The sequence below is a fragment of the Vombatus ursinus genome, unplaced genomic scaffold (genome assembly GCF_900497805.2).
Source record: "Vombatus ursinus unplaced genomic scaffold, bare-nosed wombat genome assembly UNPS02005459.1, whole genome shotgun sequence".
Lineage (NCBI taxonomy): Eukaryota > Metazoa > Chordata > Mammalia > Diprotodontia > Vombatidae > Vombatus > Vombatus ursinus.
The window spans coordinates 11,205,360-11,227,389 of record NW_020945237.1 but is presented as its reverse complement, the minus strand read 5'-3'; the positions used below and the strand labels follow the sequence as shown (position 1 = coordinate 11,227,389).

General features: G+C 35.7%; 1 protein-coding gene across 1 annotated transcript in view; it reads right to left on the bottom strand.

Annotated features, from left to right (window-relative positions):
• MALRD1 (MAM and LDL receptor class A domain containing 1) overlaps positions 1-22,030 on the bottom strand; it is an 832,608-nt gene that overhangs the window by 13,561 nt on the left and 797,017 nt on the right. Inside the window, 2 exon segments of the mRNA XM_027847861.1 lie at positions 15,761-15,857; positions 15,954-16,036. Of these exon segments, the coding sequence (XP_027703662.1) occupies positions 15,761-15,857; positions 15,954-16,036 (180 nt within the window).

The window sequence follows — 22,030 nt, the reverse complement described above, 5'->3', positions numbered from 1 at the left end:
GTGTTTCCTACAAATCACCTTCCTGCTCTTCTGTACACTGCTTCACAAAGGAGTACATACTAGGCCAAGTATCTTACACCTGGCACTCTCATTTGAACCTATTTATATAAATAATTTTGCTGAATATTGAGAATAAATGAAATGAATGTTAATCATATCCTTGTCATGTTTGTTTTTGTTCAACCTCACCAAAGGATTACCCAGAGTGGAAATTAATAACCCACAGCAGCAGTGTGGGGCAATATATTTGTACTTTCTTAAACCTAGGACTACACTGGAATGATTTCAGAATGGGAGAGGATAAATCAATTGTAACCAATGAAATATTTAGAAAAATGTTTATTTACCACGTACCAGGCAAAATGATGCGTGACAATGACAGAGGAGACAGGATTGAAGGGAGTGAGTGAAGGAGTGAGGGAAGGAGGAAGGGAGAGAGAGAGACAGACAGACAGAGACAGAGAGAGACAGAGAGAAGCAGACTACAAATAAGCAAGCTGGAGTGAAACATGAATCTATAAACTTTGCTGTTGCTACTACTAGTCTTACTGGTGTTAAAAGCCAACTTAACAAAGAAGCAAAACAATTTAAACAAGCCCAAACAAATATAGTTCCAGAAAGGAGGACCCAATTAAGGGGGAGAAATTCTAAGTGTACAACTGGGCAGTTCCAAATACTTAAGAAACCAGATGAACCATATGTTTGGGTAAAACAAGTTCAGAGAATTGGGTTTTCTAACATAACAACAACAACAAAAAAATGCCACAGAATGAAAAGGAAAGGATTAATCATCCAGGGTCACAAAGCCAGATCACATGGATAACCAGTTAGTCTTGGTAAATTCATTCACATGATGCAGAATTGCTCCAGGGGTTTCCCACTTTTCCCCCTACCAAATGGTCCCCCTAATCCCCTCCCCCAGGAGAAAAATAACATCATTAGCCATAAAGTCAGGCAACATTAAAAGGAATAGCTATTTATATTACCTTTTTTTTGTGGGGTGGGGGGAGAGGAGGGCAGCAATACATGAATATGGTTGTAATTAATGTAGTTTAACCTTAAGACAAAATCAAATGTTGCCCAATTTATCTAGTGCATTTTCTCTGACAAAGAAAGCAGTTATCAGTCTAGTATGGGAGAAAATAGCTCTGCTATTTAAGTATAGTATCATGACAAACTAAGAAATTGAAGTTACAATGAGTTGGTAAGATCAATTTAACCTCTGAAAAATATAATTTTCAAAATTCTAATCCCAGATTTCAAAAGGAACTGAGATCTTTTCTTCAACAATATTTGTTTCTCTATAATTCATTAAGGGTAGGGGGATCTATCTCCAAAACACCTCTGGCTTCTAAATACTTTTCTCCACTCATTGCCACTTTCAGAGCTCACTTCTTCCCCATACTATTGCAAAAGCCACCTTATTATCTTTCTATTTGTAATAACTATTGTCTCCAATCTACCCTTCCCATAGATGCAAAGTGCATATTCCTAAAGTACAGAAACTATAGAGTTTCTCCCCTATTCATTTCCTATTCTTTCAAGGATAAAATATGAGCTTTTCAGTCTGGCATTTTTAAAAATCCACAATCTGTTCCCCATTTACCTTCCTAAACTGATTTCATCTTATTGTCCTTGCTATATTCTCCATTTTAGCCACATTGGTTTACTAGCTATTCTCAGAACTCAAGATGCCATCTTCTGACTGCATGCTTTTGTCCCAAGTCCATAGTAATTCTGCCATTGGAAGTATACTTATGAAATGGCTCTTGATTAAGCTGGGGGAGGGGAGGGAGAAAGATCCCCATTTCTGTGCTGGAAAAGGTCATTCTCTCCATTGAAGTGCCCAGAGCTGTTCCTTTTGATCATGGGAACATAAGACCAGCATCAAACATAGGTATTTTGCGAAGCAAGATTAGATCTATCAATTGTGGTTTTTAAACATTGTTTAAAATTTTACAATTGAGTGTCCGTCCATCTCACCCACTGGCAGGAAGACAATGAGTGGACCAAAGACCACCATTTCCTCTTGTCTGGTTTTCTCTCAGGACTCTAGCTACCGCAAAGCAAACAATGGTGATTAAAAAAAATATATATACCTCTTTGCTTGTTAATTTATAGGTCAACTCTTACATACTTCCATTGAAGCCTAGAGTATATGAAAGGAGCCTACCAGAATGCAGTTATTAAGCTACTCAGTGTGTGAGGCAGAGAATAAGGGGAGAGAGAGGGCAGGGGGGGGAAGGGGAAAACTCCCCCTCCTTCTCCAGTCCATGTTCTCTTTCCACTCCCTCTGGATAGATCATCAATCCCCATTTCCCCATAAGGGGAAAAAGCCCGCCCTCCATTCCTGTTCTCACACTGGCTTTCTTTCCTCTCAAAGTGAGAAGAAATAACAAGGTCATTGCCCCCATTCCTAGCCCTCTCTCAAAGCAGCTTCATTCACCTAGAATTCTCTTCCTCCTTGCATACATCTCTTATAATTCCCAACTCAGAGGCCTTTTCTAAACTTTCCAGTTGATACTGCTCCCAATCTCCTGAAATTAATATGGGTTTAGTCCTCTGTTCCCATTACATGCTCCTAGTTGAACATAAGCTCGCTGAGAGTTGGGGATATTTGCTTTTTATCATTATATTCCCAATGACTTGATATAACAAGACTTAATAAATGTTTATTAAATGTTTGCTAAATTTAAGTAAACATTAAACAAACATAATAGTCTGGTTTTCTAATGACTTTTCAAATGAAATATATAAGAGTATATTACAACAATCAGCCATTTCTTTCCTCTCTTAACTGTTGTCAATTTTATCCAGGTGCTTGGAGATAGATGCAAAGGAGGCTCCCCTTCTTCACCTATTCTACATTTTTTTCCCCCTTTTAAAAAGGTCCTCCTGGCAATTTGTCTTCTTGTCATCTTCTCTTCAGGTTTGCTTGGTGTCAAAGACCTTTCATACTGTATGCTAGTTAAAAGATTTTTTTTCTTTTTTCAGCTATCAAATGAAGATCAGCTGTCAAGAAAGGAGAGGAAGCTGCAATGTTCTGGAGTTTTTTCAACTTCATTTCTAACTTTCTTTTTCAATTTCTTTCTCTTTTCAAAAGAAAATTCTAAAAATCTCTGCTGGGAAGTATAAAAAGACATGTTACTTTCTCCTTCAAAAGAAAGATGTATTTTTTTTTCTAGGCAGCTTGATCTCTGGGAGAACTGATTTTAATTTTCCTCTTCTCATTGGGTTCTGTTTTGAGGCACGACAAATTTTATTTTGATTCAACTTTTGACAATAATTATTTTATTAGTACCTTTATTTTTATTTAGCTATCATTTCCAAACATATTGCTACATCTTCCCTATATGAGTCTTTCCTTGTGGAATTGGAAAAAGAAAGATTTAAAAAGAAAGAGAAGAAAAAGGCAGGTCAGCAAAACCTATCAACCTATCAACCATACCTGACAGTCTTGGCAATATTCTCCCAGAGGGAATGGAAGAAAATTTTTCCAATCATTGCTTAGTTCAGCGCTGGGAATGTAGCCAGCATTTACTAACTTACTAAATGCTTGTTGAGTTCTACATATTGAAGTTTAGTCATTATAATTATAAAATACCAGAATTTCTTTTTATTTTCTTTTTGATTGCTATTCTTTCCACTTACATTATTGTGGTCAATGTATATATGTTTTCCTGGTTCTGCTTACTTCATTTTATAATGGTTCATCTATCTTTTGATGTTTCTTTAAATTCTTTCTAATCTTTATTTCTTACAGAGCAACAATATTCTATTACATTTTTTCAGCCAGTTAATAAGCTTTATTTAGTTCTTACTATGTGCCAAGCACTGTGCTAAATGATAGGGATACAAAGAAAGGCAAAAAGAGGAGAAGAGGTCAGGAAAGATATTAGTGATATAATCTATATCTATCTGTGTCTATATCTCTAGCTATATATCTAATCTATATCTATATTTACACTATTTGTACCTATATCAGTACTCTCCTCTTCTCTTCTACCCTCCCCTCACATCTCTTCCCCTCCCCTTCTCTCTTTCCCCTTCTCTCACCATGATATATCTATACCTATTTATATTTGATCTATATCTGTCATCTGTCTATATGAAATATTTACGTAGTGATGATAATTTAGCCTAAGACAATTTATAATATCACTAAGAGAGATAGTATAGATGAAGAAAAGAACCCAGGACAGAGTCTTTGGGGACACACAGTTATTGAGGATGACCTGGATGAAGAACCAATAGCCTGAAGAGTAGACAGACAGGTAGGAGGAGAATCAGAAGAAGGCAGTGTGACAGAAGCCTGGAGTGGAGCCAGTACTAAGCAGGAAAGGGTAATTTACAATGTCAAAACTCCAAAGAGATTAAGAAGTGTGAAAAGCAAACAAACAAAAAAACCACAGTAGATTTAACAATTAACAGAACATTGATGACTTTGGAAAGTGTAGTTTCAGTTGAATGATTAAGTCAGCAGCCACATTGTAAAAGGTTTTAGAAAATAGGGGGAGGAAAGGAAACAGAAATATATATTAGAGATGGCTTATCAAGAATTTTAGCCAAATCTACCTCTAGAGAGAGAATTGATGAACTTTGAGTGCACATTGAAGCATATTCTTTTTCACTTTATTGGGGGGGGCAACATGGCTAATGTGGAAATGTTTTGCATGACTTTACGTGTATAATGAGTATCACACTGCTTGCCTTTTCAATGAGTGGGAGAGGGGTTGGAGGAAGGGAGAGAATTTGGAACTCAAATTTTTAAAAAGAATGCAAAGTTTAAAAAATAAAAAAATATAAACTAAAAAAAGAACTTTAGCCAAGAAGGAAAGGAGAGAGTGAGAATGATAACCAGTAGAGTTTGTTGAAAAAAAAATTAGGGTTTTGTTTTTTGTTGTCGTTTTACTGTTTTGTTTTGTTTTTTAATAGAGATGTCTTGTGGGAGTAGTTATTAGAGAAAGAACTAATAGATAAGGAGAGATTGAAGACTAGAGAGGGAGGATGGTAGAAGAGAAAATCTGTTGGAGAAGATGAGAGGGGATGAGATCAAGGGGACTTGTAGGAAATAGGGATAGTTTTGATTGTCCTTAAAGCATCATCTTGAGATGGCATTGGTCTTCTCTGAAAACATGAATTGGATTCAAATAAGGCAGAGTTGCACAAAGTCATCAGTCTCATTCTCTCTTCCAGAGTCATCCAAATCCAGTGGGAAGACAAAAGTCAGGATGACTGGTGATGGCCTGGGATGCAATGGATGACCTTGGTATCTTTGATATCTGACCAAACTCGAAGCTCTCCACAAAGCCTGCTTCAGCCACCTTCGTGGCCATTTGGAACAGATTGTTGTCATCTGCTCATTCCACCAGTGAAGTCTTCACATGCTTGGGGAAGTCACCCCCCACCCCCAATTCACCAACAGGTTCGAGACCTGTCAGTTACCCTCAACTTGGTTTAGCCAGGTTCACTATGTAGCTGATGTAGAATGGATGGAGAGTTCATTATAACTGAGTAGACTGAGGAGCTGGAAGGTTAGAGGATTGTGTACAATGAATTCCCCTAGTACGAAGATAGTAGTTGTGGAGAGAAATACCATGAGGCTAGAGAAGAAAGAGAATGTTCCAAAAGTCAATAAGGGCCAGCCGTTCCTGGATTAAGTAATATGTTCCAATAGTATGGACCTCAAAGGAGACAAGGCTATTGAGTAATGGTGGTCCAGAGAGAGTCTAGAAGTAGTAATGAGAAGAAAAGAGTATTCCGACTCCACTACCACCCCACCACCAATGAGTACAGGGTATGAATGAAAGTACACCCAGTACTAGAAAGAGTACCCAGAAAAAGCAATGTCATCAGGTTCCAGGTGAGTGCTAAAACATGGAAGGGAAGAGAAAGAAGGTTTAAGATAAATGCAAATTTCTCTCCTGGTTCTCTTCTTAACTATCTGACCATTTCTTTTGAGTCTTCTTTGCTGGATCTTCAACCAGGCCACAACCACTGACTGTGGGTGTCTTCCAAAGATCTGTCCTGCACCCTCTTTTCTTCTTCCTTTAAACTTTTATCAACTTCCATGGTTTCAATTATCGTCTCTATGCTGATGATTCTCAAATCTCTATATCTAGCATGAAACTCTCTCCTAATTACCAGATTCCCATTCCCGATAACCTCTGGACATCTTAAGCTAGATGTCCTATAGACATATTAAACTCAACATGTCAAAAACTGAACTCATGATTTTTCGGCCAAAATCCTTTGCTCTTCCTAACTTCTCTATCATTGTTGAGAGTTGCAGTTGCACCATCCTCCCAGGCACCTAGTCTTTCAAGCTAGGGGGCTTTCTAAAATTCTTACTCTCTGTCACCTCCATATCTAAATAGTTGTCAAGTCCTGTCTGTTCTACCTTTATAACATCTTTCCCTTTTCTCCTCCAATACAGACACCACCCTGGTACAAGTCTTAGCGCTTCATGCCTGAACTATTTCAAGAGCCTACTGATTAGGCTCCCTATCTTGAACCTCTCTACTCTAAATCATTCCCCCACTGAGTTGTCTTTCCTAAAGTGTAGATCTAGCCAGGTTACTACCCCAATTCAATAAACTCTATGAATTCTCTCACCCATTTTTCTTCCTCCACATACTCTGTGATCCAGTGACAGTGGTGTCCTTGCTCATCTTCCCATAAGGCATTCTGATCTCCTGACTCCAGGCATTTTCAAGGGCTCTCCCCCAGGCCTGAAACTTTCTCCATTCTGGCTTCACCAGCTTCCTTCATGTCTCGATTAAAGTCTGACTTTCTACCTTAAGTCTTTTCTGGTTCTCCTTAAACCAAATGCTTTCCCTATGATATAATCTTTAACTTCCTCTGTATATAACCTGTTCCTAAATAGTTCTTTTCATGTTGTTTCCCCCACGACACCGTGAGCAACTTAAATATAGGGACAGTTTTTATTGTCTTTGTTGTTGTTTTCCTTTCCTTGTATTTCCATGGTATAGCACAGTACCCAGAGCATGGCAGGTGCTTAATATATGTTCGTTAACTAGATGACTTGTTTATGGACTAGGTATTCCAGCAAACAATTTGTTTAGTTAATCCTTATTGAAAAGCATTTCCTTTGAAGTTATTCTTTGCTACCACAAGAAGTACTGCCACGAATATTTTGGTGAATGTAGGGCTTTTATTTCCATCCTTGACCTCCTCTGGGTATATGGTGAGCTGTGGGATCTCAGAGCCAAAAGTTATGGAAATTTCAGGAATTTTTTTTTATGATTCCAGATTATTTTTCAGAATTGTTGGACCAATTCACAATTCCACCAAATATAAATAGTAGTGTACCTGTATTTCCACAGACCTTTTAATATTGACTATATCCATCCTTTATCTTCTTTGCCAATTTTCTAGTTTCAGTTTTCTAGGTATGAAGTGAAACCGTAGTTTGTTTTTTTTTAATTTACATGTCTTCTTACTATTAGTAATTTGGAGCAATCTTTCATATGACCATTCATAGTCTGCCATTCTGTTTGTTTGCATTATTTGGTTTAAATCTACATTAGTATATTGATTGATTATCACTCCTTGATGATCATTGATTTCCCTTTGGAGGCCTTTAACAAATGGCTTTATCACAAACCACTTCAGAAAGTTTTATATGACCAGAAAGCAGCCATATACCTTATAACAGACCAGAACATATTGTACCTCAGATTAAAAGAAAGCATATGCAAAAATAATCCCCATATAAATAATTTCTCTTAAATTAACCCAATATTGCAGATCTAAACATTAGCTAAAAACCTTCTTGAATGCTTGTTTTCAACCTGTACCAAAACTTGGGAAAATGAATTCCATAACTGCTATGTAATCTGACACTTCCTTTTATTTAACCTAAACTTTCTTATCTTCAAATTTAGAGGTAGTACAAAAGAACTAACATTTCTTTTTTTTCTTTTTTCTTTTCCTTTAGAAATAGACCTGAGTTCCCACCACTACACTTACAACTGTGGTTAGGTGATCATATAAATTCCACCTAAACTTCTCTAGGTCTTAAGTACTTCCTCTAAAAAAATGACAACAACAACAATAGTAATAATAACAATATCTCTAACACTTAATACATTGTTTTTCTATAAGGATTAAATGAAATAAATTTAAATCTTTCGTGAAACTTAATATGCTATGTAATCAATTTTACTTTTACTCTGAAAATATTATTCACTGAATGCATATGAATTGAATAATCTGGAACACAATTTTTTAGAATTTATTTCTTATGAGGCAGAGGCGAGATAATTTTTTGGGGTAAATTGTATTTTATCCCTTTCTCATTAATGAGCTTGAAATTCTATGATAACAAATAGATTGTGAAAGTTACAAGAGTCTCCTTAAGGAACTGTTTAAGATAAAATGATGTGAAAGTAAATTTTACCATAGAAAATAGGGTATCAAGAGGGTAACAAAATAGTTACAGGAAAACAGAATGAAGAAGCAAAAGCCTCCCAATACCTTCCTTCAATTATAACCAAAAAGGTCCCAGTATTTAAAATGAGGACTCCCCAGCCACAGATAGGAAATAAGTCATGCCTTTTTTATGGAATTGCTATGTAATTTACTAATAATATATATCTTATCTCTCTCTGAGAGCTTCTCTCCTTCTTTGTTGCAGATATAATTTCTAAATCTCAGTTCTACATCTCCCCATCCCCACCCTGTCCCCAGAATCTCTTTTCTTTCTCTTGATTATCTAAGGAGAAGGAAGCACATGCAATCCAGCAACATTCCTGAATGCTATCCCCTGTTCAGTAAACACCTCATAATAAACCTACGGGAAGAAGACTGGGAAAAAAACAGACTGAAACCTGCTTAGAATATCTTCTGCACTGGAAAGCTAACAACTTCAAATAGCAAATTTTTAGACTAGAAAAAAAAATGAAACTTAAAATTGAATATGATGGGTATTGGGTATATTAAGAGAGGCAGACTTTATATTTTTCAAATGAAATTTGTCCTAAAAAGATGATGAATCTATTTGGTGGTCATACAAGTTAGGAAGGCAGTAGAGTATGACAGAGAAGAGAAAAGTATGTGGGATAAGAGGCCTATGTTCAAAGTCTTGACTTTTCTTTTGTTATGTGACCTTAGGAAAATAATTAAGCACTTCAGGCTCATCAGGAAAATGAGGATGATGCCTGCAACTTGACAGGAACGTTATGAGGAAAATACTTTGTCAATCTTAAAGCACTAAGTGAATACATTCTATTATATACATATATAATATATATATATATATACATGCATACACACACACACAGAGGCATTTTGTCTTATACAATGAGTATGTTCCTGAAAATTTGTGTATAAATTTTTACAATTGAAATCAAGCTTTATACTGTTTTGATAAAATGTTGTTTAAGGTCAAACTAGAATAACTCCAAAAATGTGTGCATATGTGCCTCTCTATGTATAAATCTACTCACATATTTACATACACAAGCACATCTATAAGAAAGATGACCTAGGCATACACACATACATATTAGAATTAGGAGAACTGGTTCAAGCAACATTTAAGAAAAGGTTGAAAAGGGGCCATTAGACAATATATTTTTCAGCTACAGCAGTGGAAGGCATACTCAAAGTGTCACAAAGTATTGACATGCTATGTATGATGGATGATGTGGGAATGACATGGCACAAGTAATAATTTTGAGATGGTTTCATTTTGTGATAGAAATTGTCATTAATATGTGTTTCAACCAATGCTATGCTGACTCAAAATATATGGCTATGAACTGATGAAACCTGTTTGATCTGGCTTCCCCATCTTTATTCAGTTCTCTGCAGTTCAGTGCTGGATTTCATGCCGTACACACAAATTTCCTTACTCTCAATTGTTCATTTTTGAATTCTGTGATTTTCAAGACTGATACAACACCAAGAAAATATGCAAAAATCGTAGCTGTTTAAGTGCACACTTCAATGACTAGTACATCTGTTGCAGTGGCTGTTGGTATGGGGTAATCAAGCATTTAAGGATTATTCAATACCATAATGAAAAAAATTATCAGTCACATTGAAACACAAATGATATTGTAGTGAAAACTGAAAAAAAAAATCACCACTGAACTGACAAACTGTTGCTACAAGAGACTCTAATTAATTCTCTGGAAATAGGCAAAGACCTTCAGAGGGACCTAAAAACTGGAATAAAGGTTTTTATTGATTGTTTGACAGTACAATACTATTCTTAATGTTTGATGAAGATATAACACCAGTTTAAAAGAAAAAAAATCTGCCAATTGTTGCTGTGAACAAAATAAAATGCTTTCCATGGGAAAGGCAGTACAAAGATCAGAACAATAAAGATTGAACAAATTGTCATGGTTTTCAGTTTTCAGTACAATTTTATTTTTTTTCATTATGGTATTGAATAATCCTTACATACTTGACTCCCCATACCAATAGCCATTGCAAGAGAGCTACTAGTCATTAAAGTGTGCACTTAAATGGCTATGAGTTTTGCACATTTCCTTAAAAACTACCTTGAGATTTTTTCCCCCTTCAAGGCTATGCCAAAATCATTGTCAGATGAAGTCCAGGTGAGGGTGTAAGATCTGGGTATCTTCTTCAGACTATAAAATACTTTTTCCCCTGAAATATTTTAAGGAATTTCTATCATCATCACTACTACTGTTAATAATAATAATAATAGTTTACTACGTCTGCTTACTTACTCACTAAGTCTGCTTGCTATGTACCAGACATTATACTAGGTCCTTTTATAAATATTACCTGATTTAATCATCCCAACAACCCTGGGAGGTAGGTGTTACCATTATCCCTACTTTATAGATGAGGAAATTGAGGAAGACAGAGGTTAACTGACTTGACCAGGATCACAGAGCTGGGAAGAATCCCTGAAGTGGGATTTGAACTCTGGCCTTACTGACTTCAGGCCCAGTGCTCTATCCACCGTACAGCCTAGGGCCTGGAAATCTTGTTTTCCACTGAGCAAATGATGAGTTCTGATAAATATGCTGACATACTGATAAGCACAATTATTCTGAAATTATAGAAATTTTAAAAAGGAGCAAGAATGCTGCATGATAACCTTGTGATATGACCCACATCATTAATGATTAAGAAATTTATACAACAAGTAGAGATTAAAGTGCTCCAGGGGCCTGGGAATTCACCGATTTAAAATCCATTGAAAACCTTTGGGTTATAATCTAGGTTAGACTTGGAAAACTGGACTATTAACCAATGGAATTTCATATCCAATGCAATAAAAGCATAGTAAAAAATATCTGTCATAATCTTGCATACTCAATATCAAATAATGTAAAATAAGTGAGTGTAGCAAAAGGAGGATATGTAACATTTTTTAAGAAGTAAAAAGTTGTAAGGATTATTATATAAGGCAATAAATCTAATTGTTTCCTTTGTCCCAAATAATTTCCATTTCATGTCACTGAATATATGTAGTATGTGTGTGTGTATATATATATATATATATATATATATATGTGTAGAAAGAGAAAGAGTGTGTATATATACAAATGTGTATATATATATGTTCTATCGGTATGTTGCATATGTATCATACATATATTTATGTATATATTTACATACACATAATTATACATCTGTATGTGTGTCATTATATATAAGATATGCACATGTATGTAGCACAAAATACAGCTAAAATGTACATATTCTCCTAAAATTTGTTTGTCACATCAGATTTTCTCAAAGTAGATAATAGTAGGTTTTGAAAAATGTCCTCTCTAAGTACAAAAGGTGTTATTATTGGGAGGGGGATCTCTTCATTAAAGAAAAATTGGCAATTAGGCAAGTGTTTTATGTCCCTCCACCCCGCTCCCCCATCCCCTAGGATGGTGAGCAGCTTTGGATTTCTTCCAGATGCCTGCAAGAACCGGAAGAGAGCCAAGTCTTTTGGCAGGTATACCAAGTAACTACCCTTCCTGCTTTAGGAAACAGCTGAGCGAGTTTTTTAATGGAAGTCTTGAGGTCTGGGAGACTTCATGCCTAGGGTAATATATTATTTTGAAATGTAGAATGTTTGCTCAGATTAAAAAAAATCAATATTATCCTATGGACAATCTAAACTTGTTTCATTGTTTCCTAATTCATTATTAAGGTGAAGTAGGAAGTCAACATGATATCCCCTGGTGACTTTGCCAACTACCCTTGGATTAGCATTGACTCCAAAAACCACTATTAAAATCTGTTCATGTGGAAAGGACATTTTCTGTGTCATTCATTCTATATGAGATCAGTCAGAAGGGATGGAGGGAGAGGAGAAGAGGGTCATTTGGCACAAATGGCTAGCTTAAATGGGCCCTCAAATTTAAGAAGGAAATTGGTCAAGAATATTTAAATTGTTTTAGTAACCTTCATATTAATTTTGCTATTTCAGGAAAACTAGATCCTTACCCCTCCCCTAATACTTAGTGAATGTGCATAAAATAAAAGACTAGAATAACATATATTAACTTATAAAAATCAAATTATGCCCTTTTTTGTATTCTATTTGCTTTTCCAGTTCTTTCCCCCACTCCCTTTAGCATATGGAAGGGTTTCAAAATCTGGAAGTGGTCTGATTCTTTCTTGAACTATGTAAGAAACCTCAGACATATAGTTTGAGCATATTTAGCCCATATGGTCTATAACATAGTTCTAAGACTTGAATGTAGGACTACAGAACTGAATATCTTCATATGATACATCAATGACCTAATTAGATATTTAATTGTATCCTCAGAATAAGCCACATAACATGCTAGAAAGATAGCTGGTATAGCCTCTACCTTCTCTGTGTTTACAGAAAGACTACCTTTCATTGCCTTTCATATCCAGTCAGTTTGATATTAATATTGAGCTAAATTCTCCCTGAACTTGAATATTTCTCCATATGTTAAGTGCCTTCAGGACAAAAATTCACCCTTTTAGTTTATTTATTATTTTGCAAGCAGGATACTATTTCCATCTGTACTTTGCACAGTGCTTGGAACATAGTAAGCACCGAACAAATGCTTGTCCATCCGTCCATTTATTAATTCATTGTATTTAAGGTTACTATAATTCCCTGAAACAGTTAATTGACCTTCCCAAGATATGTAATTTACAAGCCATGAGTCATTTAAACACTGAAGGCATATGATTCAATACTCTAACCCGAGACCTGGAAGACATCTTAACAATCATTTAGTCTAACCCCTCAAGAAGGTGCCATGACCAAAGTCACATCACTGTTTTTAGTGACAGAACCCAGATCACAACTGAGTTCCCCTATTTTCCAATTCAGAGCTTTCTACATTACACCACACTGTATCCTTCAAATTCTATTGAGCTATTTGCAAGACATTTTAATCCCAACCTTTTCAAGAAGCCTCTAACTTATTTGTTCATTCATTTTTATTCTTATTCATTAATTCATTTGTTCCTTCCCTCCTTCCTTCTTTACTTATTTGCAGGCCAGCTAGCTGGCGCAGTGACTAGAGTATTGAATTCGGAGTAAAAAAAGAACCAAGTTCAAATTCTGACTTAGACACTTCTTAGATCTGTGACTCTGGGCAAATCACTTAATCACTTTCTGCCTCAGTTTCCTCATTTGTAAAATGGGGATAATAGTGATATCTTCTTTCCAAGGATGTTGTGAGGATCAAATAATATATGTAAATGATTTGTAAACTAAAGCATTTTTAAACATTAGCTATTGTTAAACATCTTACAAGAAAAACCTTTTACCTTGCTGATTTTATTAACAAATTGGAACAGTCCTATGTTATAGCTGATACAAATATTATTTCAGTTTTGCAAAGTACTCTCCATGTACTGATTGACCCAAATTAATCAACCAATAACAAAATGACTACTATATGCCAGGATCTGAGCAAGGGGCCAGGGATAGAAATGCAAAGAATGAAAGAATCTCTAAGCAAGAAAGCAAAACAATGGTCCCTACATAATCCCGTGAATCCTGGTCATTCTTATGACCATTTTATAGATGAAGAAATTGAAGTTTTCAGACTTGTTCAAGTCCCACACCTAATAAGTGTTAGAGGGAGGAGCCCAACTCGATTCTCCCTTGACTCAGAGTCAAGCATTCTTGCCATTGTCTGCAATGGGTTAATGTCACTCAGGAGAGTGACTGAAATGTCATATGATTATTTTTCCCTTTGGAGGATAGCATAGAATCTACAGCAGCAGAGGGAGAAGGTATAATTGTCTGCTGGTAAGAGAAAGGTGAGGATGAGGTTCTCCCCTCTCCTTCTTGTCCTTCAGTCTTTAGCTCTAGGTACAGTTTTGCTCTGATAAGAAAATGCCTCATAAGCTTATCCAGATGATTCTACTTCATTTTTGTTAAGGAAGCAGGCTTCTAGGGCCAATTTGCCCTTGGCAGTATCTTAGGACAAAATCTCAGGACAAAAATCTCTTGAATTTAGAAGCATTTTTTGGAAGGACCAACTATAAATTGTCAATTAACTCCTGGTTTCAGAGAAAGTATGAGAGAGGTTAAGAAGCCCTATCCACACAAAACACAAAAATTATGAGCACCTCCTCCCCAGGGGCCAGCACTGTCTATGGACAATAATGGATTATAAAGGTTTGCACAGATATTATACTTTAAATACTGATAGTTTTAGAACATAAATATTGACTTTAGAAGCCACTGAAGGACCTCTTTTGTTACACATTCTCCTTTCCTGCCATAGCCCTGCAATTTCTGAAGTGTAATCTTTGGGAGCTGGTTATGTAGTATTCAGACTACACTCTGGGAAAATTAAAAAAAAACTTATTTCCTAAACTAAATTCTCAGTATTCACTTTTAAAATTTTTTATTCTCTGCAAAACATTGTTCATAATTTTATTTAATCTTTCTGAAACAAATGGTTGCTATAAATGCTATTTTCCCCTTGAATGTATCATTGCTCAATGAAGAATTCATTGGGAATCAGTGAATCCCTTGCTACTAGATACTTCCTTTGGCAAATTAACTCAGTGGACCTCAATTTCTCTGTCTATAAATCTAAAATCTCTTCCATCTTTGAATTTCAGTTTATTCAATGGTTATATGTTTTCACAAATAATTTCTCTGAGGGATATTGGTCAACTATTACTTTATCTCTAATGGTTACTAGTGGGAATAAATAATATCAATGCCTTAAGTAGAATTGATCAGCCTAAAACATAGGGAAAAAAAGGGAAAGAAAAAAGAAAAGATAAAAGGAAGAAGAAAAAGAAAGAGAAGGAAGATGAAGAGGAGGAGAACAAGGAGGAGGAATGAGAAGAAAGAAGAGAAAAATATGTGGAAGGAAAGATAGATGCCAATAATCTAGTAGCACCAAACAATTCTCAGTGGTTCAAGGGCCAAAGGTTGTCAAGTCTTGTCCTAGAGAATTCATGAACATCCAAACCTTCTTTCAGGTTGTCTCACTAGTCCTATCCCTGCCACCTAGGAAAATATGTTGAATATCTACAAGCATTGACAAGTTTAATGCCCTACTATTAAGGGAGCAAAGAGTTCTGTAATAACTTTTTCAGGTTTCATAGTTCCCAGTTTGGGGTCCATTAAGGTTAGCTGACTTTTCAATTCCAGGTTTTATTTTATGTCTTGGTATTTGAGAAGAATATGCCAAGGGAAGCTTATCAGTTGAAACCAAAGAAGCTGGGCAATTATCCAATGCTTTGGGCCACAATGGAATATTCTGTTGAACACATGATAAAAAATACCACTTACTCTCTAGGCCATTTTCTGTTATAAAGGAAACTGAAGGCAGCAACTGCTAGGTGAGTTGTCAGGAAAGCCAATCCAATGCTCAAGATGGTCAAAATATCTGCAAGTCCAAACCAATCAAATATCAACAATAAAAAAAAGTTGCTAAAAAAAAAAGCAATGACTAAGTAATTTATGTGGATTCAAAAGCACCTACTATTCTGGGTGAACATGACATCTGGTGGTGAGGGAGGGTTAAGCTGGATGTGGCATCGATTTCCTTTCCACTCTTTTTCACAGCTGGAAAAAAGATGAAATCATGGGTGAAAGAAGTAACTGGGCACACCTTCAAATAGGGTTGTCAGAAGATCAAAAGAAAGATCCCTGTAAACACCATCTGCAAAAACAAGTTACAATTCAGTTGACTTTGTAAAAGATGCTAAAAGCATCTAAATAGAATATACTCAAATATTTCAATGTGCCCATGATTTTTTCCCCACTGATGTCATTGATTCCCTTTGGTATTGCATAAGAGTGAGTTCAAATAAAATTAAATATAAAATTAAAGTTAAAAATTGACATGTGTGTATCTACTTTATACCAAGGATGGTGCTAGATCCTGGGTATACAAAGATAAAAATGAAACACTTCTTCTCCTTAAGAAGCTTACATGTTATCGGGGAGATAATGTGTGTGTGTGTATACACACACATATATATATATATATAAATATATATACACATACATACAAACATACATACATATATGCGTGTATAGTTTTACATATATAGTTATATACATAGTTTACATAACTTTCTCTCTCTCTCTATATATATGTATGTATGTATATAGTTATATACAAAGTAAATATCTGACCGTTTTTGAAGGAAGGCCATTAGCCAATTGCAGGTGATAAAGAAAGACCATGTAAAAAGCAGTGCTTTAGATGAGTCTTGAAATATGAGGATTTGTAAATGGCTGAGTTGAGGAATGAGTGAATTATGGGCATAGGGCAGAGTTACTGCAAAGGTGTAGAGATATAAGATGGAATTACATTGCATTTAATGCCATTTAATACTAACTGTTCTGCTCAGTATGCTTCGAGTATGTTGAGGATTTGAGATTTCATCTATATGGGCACTGACTCTATGGAGACACTTTGTAAGTCCACTGTGAAGAAAACGGTCTTTGTGAATTTCCACAAACAAAACACAACAACAAAATTCATTTGACAGGATTTCTGAACTTAGCTGGTCTTGGCCACCCCGTGGACTCCACTCAAAGGTTTTCCACCAGTATAGTACCTACCAGAACTCATACTCTGCTGTCACAGCCTTTAATAACCTTAAGTCAGGTCCCCTAAATATAAGGAAGAATCAGAGGAGGATTCTGTTGAATAATACTCAGTATTGCATTTTGTTAAATGAGCCAGTAGACTGAATGTTATATTTTCACTATTATACAGCATTACACTATAATATGACTGATACAGTTCAATGTTTCTCCACATATTTTTCCATCTTTAATTTCATCCTGAAGAAAGATGTTCAAGGTAAACCACGTATCCACATGCTTAGGAGAAATTAGTATGATGAAGATTGCTACCCATCTCTTGATGGAGTGGTGATGGATACAAGATTCAAGATGAGACATTTCCTTTCCTTTCCTCCACTTCTTCTCTACTCTAAAAATGTTCTTAAAAACCATCTACCAGACATCCAGGTGGCTATGATCTGTGTCAATAAAGGGAAAGTCTACACTGAAGACACCACAGGATGAGTTGTTGAATATCTATCTCTATTTTGACACAAAATCAACTAACCCTTTACAAAAGGAGAAACCTTTACAGTTTAAAAGTTTTCCAAAGTACAATAACTCCAGAGACTAACATTGATTTATCTGAACACTCAAAGTCAGTTTACTTAGAATTCTGAAAACTATATATTCTTTTCTGATCCAAATCTCTTTTACTATCATTTCCTTTTTTGACTCCTCTCCCATTTATTCATTTCTGGTAGCAAAAATTCAGCATAATGGAGTAGTGAGTGAGTCAATTATTTCTCTTGTAATTAGAACAACAGCTTCTTCCCTTTTACTGGCTGTAAATGGGTAAGTCACTTAACTGTATTGATCCTTTATGTCATCGTTTGTGTAATGGAAAAAAGGATAGAGTGAGGCTGGGACTGAGAAAGCCCAGGTTCAAATCCCACCATTGCCAGTATTATGAAGTCAATGGATTTTAGATTCCTAAGGAATCTCAGAAATGCTCTCGTCTAATTCATACTTGAAAGGGAGACTAAGTATAATGTACCTGACAAGTGGTTATGCAGTCTCTGCTTGAAAACATGTGAAGAGATGGAATCTATTATCTCCAGAGGGAGCCTTTTCCATTTTTGGACAACTCCAATTATTAAGAAGTTTGATTTTCATGACATTAACCATCAATTTATCCCTTTGCTCCTGGTTCTGGCCTCTGGAGACAAATAGAACAAGTTTCAAATGTGTGGTGATACCTGTTATGGGCCCTCTGTGTCTTCTGTTCTCTGGAATAAATTTTCATTTCTTTCAGTCAATCATCACGTATCATGGTATCAAGGCCCTTTTTTTCCATCCTTGTTACTCCCTTCTGGATACTCTCTAGTTTGCCAATCTTCTTTTAGCCTCTATATGCCTCATGTGACTTCCTAACCTGTCTCTACTAAGTCACATTTGATAGTGGGAGCTCCTCTGACTTTGTTCTACATTCCTGTTAGGGTTGTTGTAAAGACTAAATTAAAAACAAAGAAACAAAACAACAAATATAGAGTCTTTTTTGCTATTGTATGAGATTTTGTGCTGTATCTACATCTAACTATTGATCGATGATCTTTAGGTTATCATGCATTATTTTGTCATTTGTAAGATATTCGAAGGCTGTCTTGTTTTTCATTCATGGTCATATAAGCACATGGGCCGTAATGTGTGTGAGCATTAAAGAATTCCCTAAAAAGAGGATTCAGTCTTTTCCATTCTCTTTTTAATTGGCTCCCTTTGGATTTTAAAATTAACATTTTACTAGCACCAGGCCCACAATAATTTCAACCTTTGGTAAGTTTATTTTTATTATTATGATAATTTTGAAATATCTATGCAGAAAGGTTTTATTGGAAAGTGTCTGAGAAATCTTGCTCAAGAGATGTCTAATGAAAAACAAAACATGGAAGCAATATGAATGTCATGAATAGAATCCAGGGTAAATCTCATGGGACTTCCAAAGTAGAAAGTTAATAACAAAGATAACTTTTTTCTTTCAATGATCTTCTGACCGATGATATCATATTTAAGTCTTATGCATGCAACAAGGAGTTCTATTCTCACCAAAGGCCTTTGCCACAGTGATGGAGGAGATCCAACACAGAAACCAGGTCAAAGAATGCATCCCTAAGATGATGATGTCCTCCAGATGTGTCTGTTTGTAGATGATATCGTGCTGACTAAAGATTCCAGAAAACTACAGCATCTCCTCATTGAAAATCACAAGTTCTCAAAAATTTGGCCTAAATATACACACATGAAAAAAAATAGAAAGTCCTGATGCTCAGATTGTGATTAGAATAACCCATAGAGCTATATTATAGATCCACAAATACTATTTATATAATTTATGTTTTATATAGTTTTATAATATATACTATATAATATTTTATACAATTGTCATTATAAATGACAATGAAAATTTTAAAATATTTGGCAATATTAGAAAAAAAGTCAGAAGATGGTATACAATTCATGGACAAATAAGTGATATGATCATTCCCACAAGAATTCAGAGGGAAGACAGACATTTAGGGTGGACAGAGAAGAAGAAGTAGAATTCATCTACCACTGCATGAACTCAGGAGTTTCCCATTTGAAGGAATAGTAGGAGTTTCACAGAGATATCCAAAGTCAAAACTTAGGCAGACAATCAAAGGGAATGAAGTTAGTCCCAAATACCATTTAGAAATATTACATTTAAACTTACATTCTCATTAGGAAGACCTATCCTATTGGATATCATTGTTCTTCTACAGGCCAATATCTCCCCCCTCTGAATCTCCAACAAGATAAGTAAAATTTGGATTGTGTTAGTTCTGAAATGTCACTATCCCCATTTAGATAATTCTGGAGCTTGCAAAAATATATAGAATTTTTCTTCCAAAGACTACTCAGCCTTTTTTTAAACTTGCATTGTATCATTGTGATATTCATTATTTTTTTATGAATAGGTAAAGGAACATTTTGGAATTTTACTTTTAACAGAAAGGGAAATATTGATAGAAGTTCAGGGTGACTTTTTCCAATTATTTAATTGATTCAACAAGTATTAAGTTCCTACTAAGTGCCAAGTACTACTCTGGGAATATAAAGTTAAAAAAATAGCTTTCGCCCTCTAGGATATAACATTTTACTGGGGAGGGGGTGGGTGGGAAGGAGAGGAAACAACGTAGATAAATACAAAACATATGCAAAATAAATACAAAATCATTTGGGCAATGTAGGACAATAACAACTTGGGAGAAATCAGGAAAGGCCCTGGAGGAGTGAATACTCCAAATACTCAAAAACCTTTAGGGAATAAAGGATTCCAAGAAAAAGAAGAACGTTCTGTTTTATCCTCAGCAGTCTTTACATGGGGGGGGAGTAATGGTATAAAATGGAATGTCATGAGGGGAAGTAAATAGGACAGTGTGGGGGAAATCTAGTTTTCTTGAAAGAAGATGATATGTCATCAGCCTGAAAAGATGGTCTAAAGCCAGAGAATAGAGGATTTCAAATGCCAAACAAAGGAGTTAATATTTTATTTTAGAGGAAAAAGGGGTCCCCTGAAGTTCTCCATTTTAGATTCTAAATGTGTACTTAGATCCATGATTAAAACCTAAATCCCCGAGCTGAGATTCTGTTTTCTATGTCATACTATGTCTAGCTTCTAGGACCTAGAAAGAAGATATTTTCTGATATAACCAACATTTTGAATATATAATATTCGGGTTCTGGATAACATAAAGATAGGCAGACTTCTTAAAATGACTGTCTACATAGCAATTATTGTGAGATATACTTCCCAGGGATGTGATGTGCCCATTGTTGAATTATAGACCACCAATGTTGGAAGAGACAATTAAGATAACCTAGTTCCCCTTTCTTATTTTTTTTCCCTTTCTTATTTTCATTTGAGGAAACTGAAACTCAGTGACTTGTCCAGGGATACAAAGCTAATTAGCATGAGAGTCTGGTCTAAGACTCATGTCTCTTGTCTTCAGGGATCTTTTAACTATTCTATGCCTCCAGATTTCGTTTGTCTGCCCATATGTTTTTGAGAGAGGACAATAATAAGCTTCAGTCTACATATGATAATTTAGTAAACTTTTTTTCTACTGTACTTGAACAAAATATGGTCATTTATGTTCATAGGCCCCTCGAGACATGAAGTATGGGAATGATTTCCATTCTGTTTTTCTTTACAGTCTACAGAATTTGTACATCTGTCAGATCACACACAATAACCAAAGAAATGTCACTATGTAGTCTCTATAGCTTGGCATAGATGATCATTTACTTTCTCCTGCAATGTAAGGAAAATAGTAGATTTAAATTTAAGACTGTTTCTTCTCCCTTAAGCCCCAGTAGCTTTGGCAAATAGAGGGTACAGTGGAGTAGTAGGTAGAGGGCTAGCCTCTGAACTAGTAAGACTTAGGGCCAAGTCCTGCTTTTGTCATATACTGATTGTGTGACCCTGGGCAAGGGCATTTAATTTCTCATTTTCTAAGCAACTCTCTAAGACTCTCAGTTGCAGAAAATGTTCTTATCTTTATTGGTAGAGAAAATTGCCTAGGTAATGGTCCTATAAAACAATGAAATTACAAGTCTGGATCAAAAGAATAGAAAAAAAAAAGATTTTTCATGTTGTTCATCCACATCCAGATTCATCCATCTAGGAACTAGAGGAAAGATGTTCCTCTCCCCACAGATTCCTTTGCAAACACTTGTCTCAACCAGTCTGCAGTGGTTTAGGGGGCAGGGAAAAAGCCATTATGTGCCCAAGTAGGCTATTAAAACCCTTCCTCTGCTCCTGCCAAGCCTTTGCTTTTAATAATTTGTAAACCGTGTCATTTAAAATAAAGGCTTTAATGACCAGTCAAGACTCTGGAAGCCTAATGAAGAAGCACCTCCTACATCTCAGCTGAGAAGTGATGGGCTGTAGGTACAGGTCAGACCAGGTGTGGGGAACCTGCGGCCTCGAGGCTACACGTAGCATTTTTCATGATTTGACCA